The 12,334-nt window shown below is 44.2% G+C and overlaps 1 protein-coding gene across 1 annotated transcript in view; it reads right to left on the reverse strand.

Moving 5' to 3' along the window:
* UTP20 (UTP20 small subunit processome component) overlaps nucleotides 1-8,323 on the reverse strand; it is a 58,867-nt gene extending 50,544 nt beyond the window's left edge. Inside the window, exons 1-10 of the mRNA XM_052669024.1 lie at nucleotides 8,148-8,323; nucleotides 7,852-7,932; nucleotides 6,984-7,050; nucleotides 6,656-6,788; nucleotides 5,115-5,303; nucleotides 3,623-3,704; nucleotides 2,820-2,957; nucleotides 2,231-2,386; nucleotides 1,387-1,533; nucleotides 1,058-1,192 (exon numbers count right to left, since the gene is read on the reverse strand). Of these exons, the coding sequence (XP_052524984.1) occupies nucleotides 1,058-1,192; nucleotides 1,387-1,533; nucleotides 2,231-2,386; nucleotides 2,820-2,957; nucleotides 3,623-3,704; nucleotides 5,115-5,303; nucleotides 6,656-6,788; nucleotides 6,984-7,050; nucleotides 7,852-7,932; nucleotides 8,148-8,192 (1,173 nt within the window). The 5' untranslated portion in view covers nucleotides 8,193-8,323. The remainder of the gene's footprint in view (nucleotides 1-1,057; nucleotides 1,193-1,386; nucleotides 1,534-2,230; nucleotides 2,387-2,819; nucleotides 2,958-3,622; nucleotides 3,705-5,114; nucleotides 5,304-6,655; nucleotides 6,789-6,983; nucleotides 7,051-7,851; nucleotides 7,933-8,147) is intronic.
* Between the last annotated feature and the right edge of the window lie 4,011 nt (nucleotides 8,324-12,334).

Below are 12,334 nucleotides of genomic sequence, written 5' to 3' on the forward strand. Positions count from 1 at the left end.
TTAGAAAGAAGCTCAGGCCCAAAAGGTCTTTTAGCTCAGATGCATACATCCTGGTATACGACTCCACCATCACTGGCTGCAAAAGGGGAAAGCCAACCTATATGCTTCTGAAGGGAACAAGATGGAAACCATCCCTGTTTGCACACGAAATCAGTGCTTTTCAACGCTGAGATGTACAACACAAAAATATGCACACAACTTCTTTCCCAGGCCCTTCAAATCATAACGACAGCTTTAAGCCTCCTTCAGATTAACAGAAGCCTGCACAAATTTAATCAAATGTTTCAAGCATCACCTCTCCCAAACAAAACTGGACTCTTGCCACACACACAGGCAGAACCAATCTCTTTCAGCAAAAGCCAACACTGAAGTCCATGTGATCTTCTCTAAACAATTGCTACAGCCTTATTTTCCAATTGCAAATCACACAACATCTTTATTTTCATACATTTTTTAAAATGTACAAAATACAACTATGGCAAAATTATCATGTACTGCAACAGGAAAATCAAAGCAGAGCACCCTAGAGCAGCATCTCTGATCAATCCACTACACTGCACTTCATATGAATGTATGCAACTGATCCTGTCAATGTTTCAGGAGCAATGGTTATAGTAAAATTTGCCTAACCCTGTAGTTTCTAAGTCAAATTAGTGGCTCATAAGCCAAACCCACGCTGTTTGTCAACTTAGTGAAAAACATACTTTTTCAGTCATGTCCAACTCACTGACCTGCCTCATAATCTATGACAGAACGTAATCCCTCTCTCTTCTCTGTCTTTACTACAGGCTGTTAGTGCTTGAAGCAGGACTTGTTTTTCATTGCAAGTATGATTGCCACAGTGGCATTATTATAACAGGCTGACAGTTTGTGTAAGACTCTCAAGGAGTCCCAAGACCATAGTAGGCATTATTTTAGGCACTGAGCCGTTTCTCTCCTGCAAAAAGCTAAAGAGAACCTTGTAGTCTACTGCCCAGCCTGAAATGGAGTATCCTCAAATCAGGTTGCTCTAGGGAACCTGGACTCTGGTATTTCTCCAGTAAGAAGTCTTTGTTACCCTTTCAATGGCTTCTTTGGTCAAAGAGTCAGGTAAGTGAATGTTTTCGGCCAGCAGTAACGCAGAAATGGTTTTCAGCAGGATCTTGCAGCAAGATGACAAGAGATCTGGTGTCTGTAACATTTTTATTAAAACCTGAAACGAAAGAGGAGAGTTCTCATGGAACTGGAGAAGTAGCAATACTCCCCCATAAATCTCTCTTCACTTAATGCAAATCCTAAGCCTGTTACTGCAGCAGGAATGTTTCAGAATGCTTCAGCTGACCATCTATCTTCCAGATTCAATCAATACTTCACTGGCAGGCAAGGCAGAGTGATGGTCTGATTTACCTGGCAGATTTCTTCTGGCTGTGAGATTTTGGATCCATTTGCATATTCCACTAGGATCAGATATGCTCGCAGAACCCTTTCCATCTGCTCTGAAGCCATGCAGCAGTTGGCTTTAGTTATTTTGCTCTGCAAGTTTAAGAGTGACTCCTTTTTACAGAAAAAAGAAAAACAAAATGCTTCAGAAAAAAAGATCAGACCCTGTTTCATTTACTTCTCCATTTCAAACTATGGGTAGTTTGAGGTTCAAGTACCACATAAATAGGATTATTTGTCAGTGCTTGGAAGGAATGCCCTAAATCAGGTTTGCATGTGTACCACTTCCTCCAGTTCCCCATTTTACCCTTCTGAGGTGCAAAGCTGACAGCCATCATTTGCAGAAGGTTTCAATCTCTCTTAGCAAATCCCAGTCCCTAGGAATAAAACATCTACATGGAGATCAGGTAAGTGAAACCTACTTGCTATGCTCTCTGCTTATTCTGCATCATCCTGACCCTGCACAGCCTATGGCACTCAGCTCTCCTCCCCCAGACCTCAGAGTGCAACCACCCCAATGCAACATGGCAACTCACAAACAGAAAACACACACACTCTGACTTCGAAGACTTGGCTCTAAGGCTTAAACTTGGCTTTCCGAGTACGGTTCAAGTCTCTGATGTAAAGAGAACTGGAGGGAAAGCAGCTTTCACTTCACCATTACAAAGCTGTTTTGGAACCACCAGTAGATCTGATTCAGCAGAACAGAAGGAAAGCCCAGCAATGGGCCTGCAACAAAGCTTTTCTTCAGTCTCTCCTGAACAGAGGCAAAAAAATAAAGAAAAAAAAAGAAAAAAGAAAATAAGCATACCTTCAGGCACTTGAAAACAACGTCAAAATGCTCCCTATGCATATGCACTGCAGCTGATCTGATCATCTGCTCAAAGGCTTCTCCAATTGTTGCCCATGGCAGTTCAGTCTCCTCTTCAGTAACAGGTCCCAGCTTTACCAGAATTAGTTTTAGAGCCTGTACAGGAAAAGAGCATATCACAACCTCAGAAAATAAATCTAATAAATCAAAAAATAAAACTAAATCCTAAAATCAGTTAGGGCAAGGTATTACTTTATTTCAGTGATCTCAATTCTCTCTAGCATGATTAGCGGAAAAAAAATTATCACTTAAAATCTGATTTGTCTTCAGATTCACCTAGAGGTGTAAAACGTGTATAATGTTATCAAGCAGTATTATTTTAATATATAGTGATATCATATAGGAATGCTTAAAGAGCAATCCATCTCAAAAAAAGGTTTTTAGAAATCAGCTTTTCGATCCAGTTAAATAACAAACAGCATGTTTATCACTAAGGACCCAGAGAAAGGAACAAGGCAACACTGATTGGTTTCACCCAGTGGTCCATTGCAGGACCATTAAACCAACTTTCTTTTCTTCTGGTCTTTACCGTCTCTGTGCAAGAGTGGAACATGTTTCGAACACCCTTGCACATCTCAAAAAGTAGCCGTCCCACACCTTCCACCTTCTTGGGGTGCTCCCCCAGGTCATGGAACATTAAGTTGAAGAGGGCATTTTTATCAGAAACCTACAAAACACAAGAGGGAATAAAAAAAATGAAAAAAAAAATCATCTTTGAGCTGATGGACAGAGGCAGTTCAACAGCTCCATAGCACCACACCGCACTTCTCAGTCCTGCTTTTCTATACCTGTTCAATGTCATCATTTCCACAACCACTAAGAGCGTGGTGAGGCCACAGTAGCAGAGATGTGTCTTTTTAGTTATTCTTACCATTTTAGAGTTAAGCACATGCATAAATGCATCGCATAATTGGTCCCAACTGAAACAGAGGTCAGTGTTCTGGTGTGGAAAGATACATGCATCAGCTGAAAGCAGAATCCAGTCATCCAAACTACAACAATACCTGGGAATACTGTAAGGGTTTCTGCTCATTTTTAAACCCTCTGTGCCAAAGGACCTGAGGTTCAGCAACTTCTGAAAACAACTAAACAAACATTTACAAACATTTGGCTTACCTGCTCTTAAAGCAGAGTATTACAGTCTCTATTTGCCACTGTTGATATGAAGTCCTATGATATGACTTTCCTAAGTCCATGACTTAGGAAAACACTTATTGAAAATGACAACTCAGGACATGCAGAACACCAGTTCAGGCCTTGTTAACCCTCCTTTATAGAAATCTCATATGTTGAAGCCATGAGAGTGTGTCAAGGTACAAACACCTCACTTACCTTTCTCATTAAAAAGACAAAACTTTCAGCAGCAAAGTTTCTGATGTGAAGCTTGTGATGAGCCAGCAGAGTGCTGTAGAGACTAAAAAGAAACACAGTAATAAATTGTCTTAAAGGCTGTGCAAGAACTGTCAACAACTGGGTTTAAAAATTATGTTTTCAGTTTACATTGCCACACTTTACAAGCACCAAGAAGCCATCCACCCAGGGGCAGTAGATACCTTCCTTAATTCCATTCTGTCCCATTCTTCCTGTACGAAGATCAAATAAAAACAGCAGGCATCCTAAGCTGCAGCCTGGAAACCTACAACAACTCCAGATCCATACAGACCTAACTGCAGCATCAAGATTTTTAACAGATACACTCAGCAGCACTTAGTTAAACCAAAATTTACTTGATATGCCACATTTGTATTTCAGATGAGCCAACAAGCTCTCCTGTGCATGTAGATTTTCCAAAAACACTACTGAGAGGAGTGACAAGTGTTTGCAGTTCTTTGGTAAACACCAGTGACAGTTGCAAGTGGCTCAGCACATGTTAAGTGTAGAGCGTGGTGCCTCAGATTCACAGAGAAGCAGATGTTTCTGCAATATGCCTGACAGCTTTTGCTGGGTTGAGGAAAAAAATCTGTAATCCATCTTTTCCTCCATCTGTTCTGAATTGAAACTAGTAGGAAGCAGCATGTGCCCACTGGCTAGGACATAAAGAAGAGAGCTGCTACCACTGCAGCATGACAGCGAGCAAGCAGCCACCATGGGGCAGAATACAGTCCATTCAGCACAGCTGGATGAAGTAGCCAGGAGCAGATGCCTGGGAAAAATTTCAAGAGGATAAGCACATACAAAAACAGCCTTCAACCACCTGCATTTCAGGGACTTCTCAAGTCAGAATTGGCTCCTGTGCATTTGGAAATTCCCTCAAGCTTGGCAAATTTCATTCTGAGCTTATGCCTAACTTGCCTAGAATCCTGTGGCAAGAAGTTTCACAGCATACAGCGCAGCCTGTCTGCTCTCTCACTAAACAGACACGAAGAATGTAAAGGTGAAAATGCAGCAGGAGCAATCAAAGACTCAAAAGAAATCATTTATTTTTGTACATCTAAGTGCCTGCAACTGGAAAGACAGAAGCAATACACATAAGACCAAGGTATTTGACAGGTACTCAAGAGACCTGTGTTGAATTCAGACTTGTCTGAGTTGCCAATGCCTTTCTGAGCTTTCTTTACCCAGCCTAGGCAGCTGCTTCCTCTCCTACCACCACCTGTATACATCACATCAGAAGGATGAATGCTGAAAACAGATCAATGCACACTCCTCCTCCAGTCAGGAGGATCTCAAAGGAGCTGCATATGATAACAAGGCTCTATCCTAGAAAGCAGAGAAATTATGCTAACAAGTATACTAAAGCACTAAGTCATGTATTTGTACAGTACTTGCAGTCCCGTAACATTTATAGATGCCAATCAAGACAGAAATGAAAAACAACTTTTACCTATATATGTTGCTTATGTCCTTCACCATCAATCTCCATAGGTACTTGTAGAGATAGGAAAGAGAGGTAAAAGCCCATTCCAGCAGTTCTGTGTCCTGTGTATCCAACAACTTGGTGATGGCCATGAAGAAGTCATGGAAGTGAGGATAGAAATCAGCCTGGAGATCTCGAGCCAACTGCACCACTAGACTGATTCAGACAATTTATCAGTGTTAGTATGTTAGGTTGTTTTTTTTGTTTGTTTGTTTGTTTTTTTTGTTTTTTTTTTCCCAATCAATAAAAAGCTAGCCAAGCATTGCCTGCAGCTGAGCACAATATTTTTTGAAAGATGGACAGCATTACTCTTGTTTCTTACCTTTACTTAAACATCACCTGCAAGCAGCTGTGGATGGCAACGATTTTAAAATAATTCAAGCAGACAACATTAAACAAGAAGAAAAATGGATCAACCAAACATAAATGATCAACATCAACCAAAGCACATTAATTTTCTCTCAGACACTCAGTAGCATGTTATTTTTTTTTATAAGACCTAGGATTATAAAGCACTACCAGGGAAATATGACCACTTGATTTTCTCATTGCTATACTTCTTTCCTCATGTACAAAAAATATAAAGAACACGCAGAACAAGACTTGGGATTATTTGCAATATCATCAGGCTTCAGCTGGCAACCAGTCACAAGTAGCATTCCTCAGGGGTCATTATTGTAGCCCATCCTGTTTACTATTTTTACTGACTATCTGTACAAGGGGGATTGAACACACCCTCACTAAGTTTGGAAGGAAGGGAGAGTAGGAAGGTCCTGCAGAGGGATCTGGTAAGGCTGGATCAATGGGCCAAGTCCAATTATATGAGGTTAAACAAGACCAAGTGCTAGGTCTTGCACTTCAGTCAAAACAACTTTAGTCAGTGCTACAGGCTTGGGGGAGAGGTTTGGGAAAAGCTGCTAGGCAGAAAAGGGTCTGGGGGTGTAGGCTGACAGCTGACTGAACGTGAGCCAAAGGCATTAGAAATACTGCAGCCAGAAGAAGCAGGGAGGTTATCATCTCTGTGTATATGGCACTGGTGAGACCACATCTCAAGTGCTGCGTTCAGTTTTGGTCCCCTCGCTACAAGAAAGACACAGAGGCCCTGGAGCATGTCCAATGAAGGGCAGTGGAGCTGTGAGGAGGCTGGAGCACAAGTCTGATGGGGAACAGCTGAGGAAATTGAGATTGTTTAGAGTAGAAGAGGCTCAGAGGAGACCATATCGCCCTCTTCAGTGATAGGAAGAGATAGTGGCCTTAATCCGTATCAGCGGAAGTTCACAATGGATATTAAGAAAAATTTATTCTCCAAAAGAGCATGCAAGTACTCAGAAAGGCTGCCCAGGGAGGTGGTGGCATCACTGCCCCTGGAAGTGTTCAAGAAAAATATGAATGTGGATTTAAGGTACATGCTTATTGGGCATGGTGGTGATGACTTGATGGTTGGACTAGATGATCTTAGGGGTCTTTCTCAACTTGATTGATTCTACAATTGATCCCCATATACTTACTCTAATAACGGTTGATAAGCAAGACTGGCTTTGACTTGCAAATGTGTCTTCAAGCTCTGCACAATGGCACTCTGGTAATAGACCAGCTGGTTGAAGGACTGGCATTTGTTGGCCACTTCTTTGTAGAATTGCACTGTTCAAAGCATGAAAGAGAAATCATGAAAATTATAGTTCAGTGAACACGCAGGATGTTAAAATTAATTGGCTCTCCAAAGCCCAGTTCAAAACCTAATCTACAGAAACTTTCTCAGTCTGCTCTACATGCAGAAGAAATGTATTTTAACAGTCCAGAACAGGCAGAAAATATCAACAAATGAAAATGAAATACCAAAATGCTGAGTGAGGTTCAGTTCCCTCCATTTCTGTAGTCCTTCATAAAAGTAGGTTTCAACCTCCTGTCAAAATAAAGACAAAATAACAGTTCACCAATTCTTATGGATGTAGCCAGTAAAGATGACAAGATCCAGTGAAAAGTACTACCAAGTGTTTCAAACATTTTTTGAATATTTTAAGAAATCTTGATGAGTTCCTTCCAAAGGGTGCCATGAGATTTGTCTGAAAATTAGACCTTCATTACCACATTCAAAAAACCACTTAACTTATATTCTGGTGACAAGACTTGCTTACGTAATTGCTTTTTAGACTTCTGTTGACTGGACTTAATAACCTAAGATGCTGAACCACAACCACCCAGTAGGAAAAAAAAATGCTTAGGGGTTTATTTAGGCATCCTCACAGCTATTCAGTGAGAAGCTTAGAAAAACAATCCAGCAGGCCAGGAGACAATAAGCTGCACTCTATTCACAGTGATGATCTGCAAGACACACAGATTTTTTTTTTTTTTTAAATCATCTATAAAGAGCTGGAAAGCACCTTTAAAGGTGCTTCCCTGAGAGTACTGCACCCACTCAGCACCCTTAGGCCTTTGCAGGACAGGACCCAGGACTGCTGATGGTCACCCACAGGTCCTCTCGTTATGTGGAAGCAATCAGGGTGACACTGTCAATATGACTAGGATTTCTAAAAGAAGAAGGGAACAAAACAGTGAATGAAACTTTAGAAAGAAGCTCATGGAAGAGTGGTGTTTCCTAACCCTTCCCCAAAGAAAACCGTAAGCATATCTTTCAGGGCACATGTCTACTTGTGGAGTGACCTGCGGTCCTATAGCATAAAATGACTGCTATTGCTTTTCTCACCTCAGCACTGCTTCCAGTTCTGTCAATCCGATGAATAATATCGATATTAATATTACTTAAGCGTTCCGAGAAGGTAAGAAACTGTAAAACAAAAGGACACACGTGTTCGTGCTGTGAGCCTGGCGAGGCCAGCAGCCGCACCTCCCCTGCAGTACAGAGAGCCTTTTGGGAGCCGTCCTGCAGCCTTGCAGTGCCCTCCGTCCCTCCACGGCTGCACAACAGCTCAATGAAGAGTAAGGACGAAAACCCAGCGACCCACCCCGGCTGCCACCCGGCCCGATGAGGCGGGCGCTCACCCGGTGCGTGTTCCCCGACTTGTGGGCCGAGGATTTGCCCTTCATGGCGGCGGCTCTAACTCCGGAGCGCGGAGCACACGTGCAAACCTAAGCGCTGGGCGCCGCCATGCCAGTCGGGGCTGCCGGGAGGAGGAGGCGGGGCTGCCGGCGGAAGGGGCGGCTGCCGGGCGGCGGGAGCGGGCGGGCAGTGAGGGTTAATGAGTCTGCTGCTGTGCTGGGGGCGGTGTTACCGTCTTTCCTTGAGCAGACTTACCGAAGAGTCATCAAATCTTCTGAGTTGGAGGGGACCTTTAAAGGCTATCTGATCCAACTCCCTGCAGTGAGCAGCGATATCTACAGCTCGTTTAGGGTGCTCAGAGCCCCGTCCAGCCTGACCTTGAATATCTCCAAGGATAACCTCTCTGGGCAGCCAGTGCCTCACTGCCCTCTGAGTAAAAGATTTTCTACTAGTAGCAAATATAATCTCCTCTCTAATAGTTTTAAATCATCCCCCCTCACCCTATCACTATCTGCCCATGTGAAAAGGTACTCTCCCTTCTGTTTGTAGTCTTCCCTTAAGGTCTCATAGAGCTTTCAAGCAAAACAAGCCCAGCTTCCTTTGCCTTTCATTATAGGAAAGGTGCTCCAGCCCTCTTGTAATCTTTGTGGCCCTCCTTTGGACCCACTTCAACAGTTCCGCATCTTTCCTGTACTGGAGGCTCTGGACCTGGATTCAGTATTCCAGATGGAGCCTGACAAGGGCAGAGTAGCGGGGGACAGTCTCCCCCCATCCCTGCTGGCAGCTGCTCTTTTGGTTTTCCAGACTGCAAGAGCACGCTGCTTGCTTGCTTTTCATCTGTATCTTGCCCAACTCAGGCTGTGGGCCTTCTCTGAATATTTACTTAATTTAGAACAACCCTGAGAAAAAAAACAATATCTAGGCACAGCTCTGTGGTAGTGCAAAGTACTTCAGTGGTACTGTTGACACAGTGGAAGGGATGCCATTCAGAGGGACCTCAACAGACTTGAAAGGCGGCACCAGGAGAATCTAATGATTCAACACAGCAAAGTGCAAGGTTTTGCACTTGGGCCAGAGGAATCCTAGGCGTATATACAGACTGGAAGGAGCAGTCTTTGAGAGCAGCCCTGCAGAGAAAGACCTGGGGATCGTGGTGGATGAAAAGCTTAACGTGAGCTAGCAGTGTGCTCTTGCAGCTCAGAAAGCAAATGGTATCCTGGGCTCTATCAGAAGAAAAGCAGCCAGCAGGGACAGGAAGGTGATTGTCCCTCTCTGTCTGCTCTTTTGAGCCCCATCTGGAGTACTGTGTCCAAGTCTGAGGCTCCCAATACAAGAAAGACAGGGAGCTGTTGGAGAGGGTCCAGAGGATGGCCACAAAGATGATTAGAGGGCTGGAGCACCTCCCTATGAAGACAGGCTGAAGGCGCTGGACTTCTTCAGCCTGAAGAAAAAAAGGCTGTGGGGTGACCTTACTGCAGCCTTCCAGTATCTAAAGGGAACCTACAGACTGGAGGGGAATCAACTATTTGAAAGGGTAGATAACAGCAAGACAAGGGGAAATGGTTGTAAGTTGGAGGGGGGAAGATTTAGGTTGGATGTCAGGGGGAAGTTCTTTACTGTGAGAACGGTGAGGTGCTGGAACAGGCTGCCCAGAGAAGCTGTGGATGCCCCGTCCCTGGAGGTGTTCAAGGCCAGGTTGGATGGGGCCCTGGGCAGCCTGATCTAGTATTAAATGTGGAGGTTGGTGGCCCTGCACGTGGCAGGGGGTTGGAGATTCATGATCCTTGAGGTCCCTTCCAACCCAGGCCATTCTATGATTCTGTGATTCACACACGAAGTGTTAGGAGCCCCTATATTTTGTACCTGCAATTCTTCAGACCAAAGTTAGCCATGAGTTTGGACAGTGCTTAAAGTTACCAAAAAATGTGGCACCTTCTTAATGGTGCTCAAGAGCAAATAACTGCAGACTGACTGATACTGCTGTGGTCACAGGAATGCCAGAAGCTGTGGAAGCTTCTGGCTGTGACTGGAAGCTGGAAGAAGCTTTGGTTTGGGCAGATGCAGTAGAAGCAGGTCAGAACCATGCAGCCCAGAACCATTCTGGGAGGCAGTTGATAGGGCCCCAAAGTTTGCCTTTCCCCATTCTGCCTGTCCTTCCAGCTCAGGGCCTCTTTCACAAATCTGAGTAGGTGTTACTCAGCAAACCATCAGGCTGGTTGTGAGCATGGATGAAGTGCACTCCTAGGACTACTGCTTTGAATAGACCTGACAGGTTACGTGCTTCCAGGTATAACCAACAAAGCTCCCAGGGGCAGGCAATAAGCCATTAGCATGATAGTCATCTGAATGGGTAGGGAGCGTGCTCACTCCAGCACCTGCAGCTACAGACTTTGGAGCTTGCTCTTCTTCAGGAATTAAAAAGAACATCTGGTTTTTACATTAAGTGGGAAAAAAATGTCTAAGGTAGGCAATAGAGTTTGAGAAGTTTGGCTTTAATGCTTTCAAGCCCAAATACGTTCAGGTAACATGCAGCTATGAGCATGCAGGCTGTGGATCTTCTGTGGATCTGCAGATCCACAGAAGAGCTTAGGCATCAGTATGACACTATTGAAGTTCACAAATACCTCTTCAGCTATGGTTACTAAATTCCCCTAATGTGTCTCCTGCATACTGCAGTCTTGTGAAGAACAGTCTACAACATCTTTCTTCTGTTATGAATAGTGTCCTGGGAGGTGGTAAACTAGCTCTCCCTGGAGGTATTCAAGAACTCTGTGATGTGGCACTGAGAACATGGTTAGTGGGCATGGTGGGGATGGGCTGATGTTTGGACTGCTGTGATCTTTTTAGTGGTCTTTTCCAGCTTAAACAATTCCATGATTCTATAATCTTGAAGAGTTGTGGAAATTCCTTGGATGTGCATGTTCCAAAATAATACAAGGGAAAGGACCAGCTCAAACATCTGTGGAAAGCAGCAAGGTGAAGAGCTCATGTGTTGCAGAAAAGGTGTCATCAGCAATAACAGAAAGTGTTAGGGGAATTTTTTTCACTTAATGTTTGCAAAGTGGCAGCTTTTGAGAAGAGTGAGACTGGTGAGCCCTGCAACTGCTGATGCACACTGGAGCTTCTGCTTGCAGAAACCACTGGCAGGCTGCACTTTAGCCAGTACTGTGAAAATAGTGCTTGAGGATACATCTGCGTGAGCTGCAGGAAAGTAACAGATACTGAAATAAGTGTAGCCATAGCAGTAGGTCTTGCATTTCAGCTGGAAGGGTCCAGTGATGCAGAAGGTCCCTTGTCCACTACTGCATGAATAACATCTGAATTAGCAACGTCCTGACTGCAAGAACTCCACTCGAATTGCAGTGCCTCAAGCCTTATTCCTTTGCCTTTTCAGGAAGAGATGTGTCTCTCCCACCTGTGGACAGGCCCCAGCTCCACCATCCTGTGATTATCTGGCAGACTCAGCTGTCAACAATTCTTCAGAAATCCATGCTAATGGCAAGCAGATGGCCTTCTGAAGAGTGATGGTTTATTGGCGGTAATGCCCGTGGAAGCACGTAGAGAAAACTCCTAAAACAGCACGTGTGTGTCACTTCTGCAGATCTGAGTTCTTCAAACACTTGCTGTGGGCTACAACTATCAGTCCCTGACAGCAATACACTAGCAGTCCTGGAGCCTTGCTTGTGATCCCCAAAGTCCTTCTCTTTGTTACAGCTCATCCCACAGAACAACTCAGGTGCACATTCTGGGTATGCACAGCTGGAAGCTCTCTGCCTCAAAAAGCTCTCCAAAATCACAGAATCACAGAATGGCCCGGATTGGAAGGGACCTGATGTATCATAAATCTTCAACCCCCCTGCCACAGGCAGGGCCACCAACCTCCCCATTTAATACCAGACCAGGTTGCCCAGGGCCCCATCCAGTCTGGCCTTGAACACCTCCAGGGATGTGTAAATCTTTAGAGGGAAGGCTGGGATGGGTCTGAGTTAGGTTATACAGGTGCATGGTGTCTTCGGAGTACTCTTTTAATTGTTTTTCTTTAATTTGTCTAGAAAGCATGAAGAGCCCTTTGAAACACAAAGACGTGTTTTCTTTGCCAGTTTCCTCCTCAACTTCTAGCTGGCATTTTGCCTTGTCCTGCAGGAGGACATCCCACAAGATTATGTAGGTTATGGTTGAGAGCACTTGC

This window comes from Tympanuchus pallidicinctus, unplaced genomic scaffold (assembly GCF_026119805.1).
Source record: "Tympanuchus pallidicinctus isolate F22 unplaced genomic scaffold, pur_lepc_1.0 scaffold8, whole genome shotgun sequence".
In the NCBI taxonomy this organism is placed as follows: domain Eukaryota; kingdom Metazoa; phylum Chordata; class Aves; order Galliformes; family Phasianidae; genus Tympanuchus; species Tympanuchus pallidicinctus.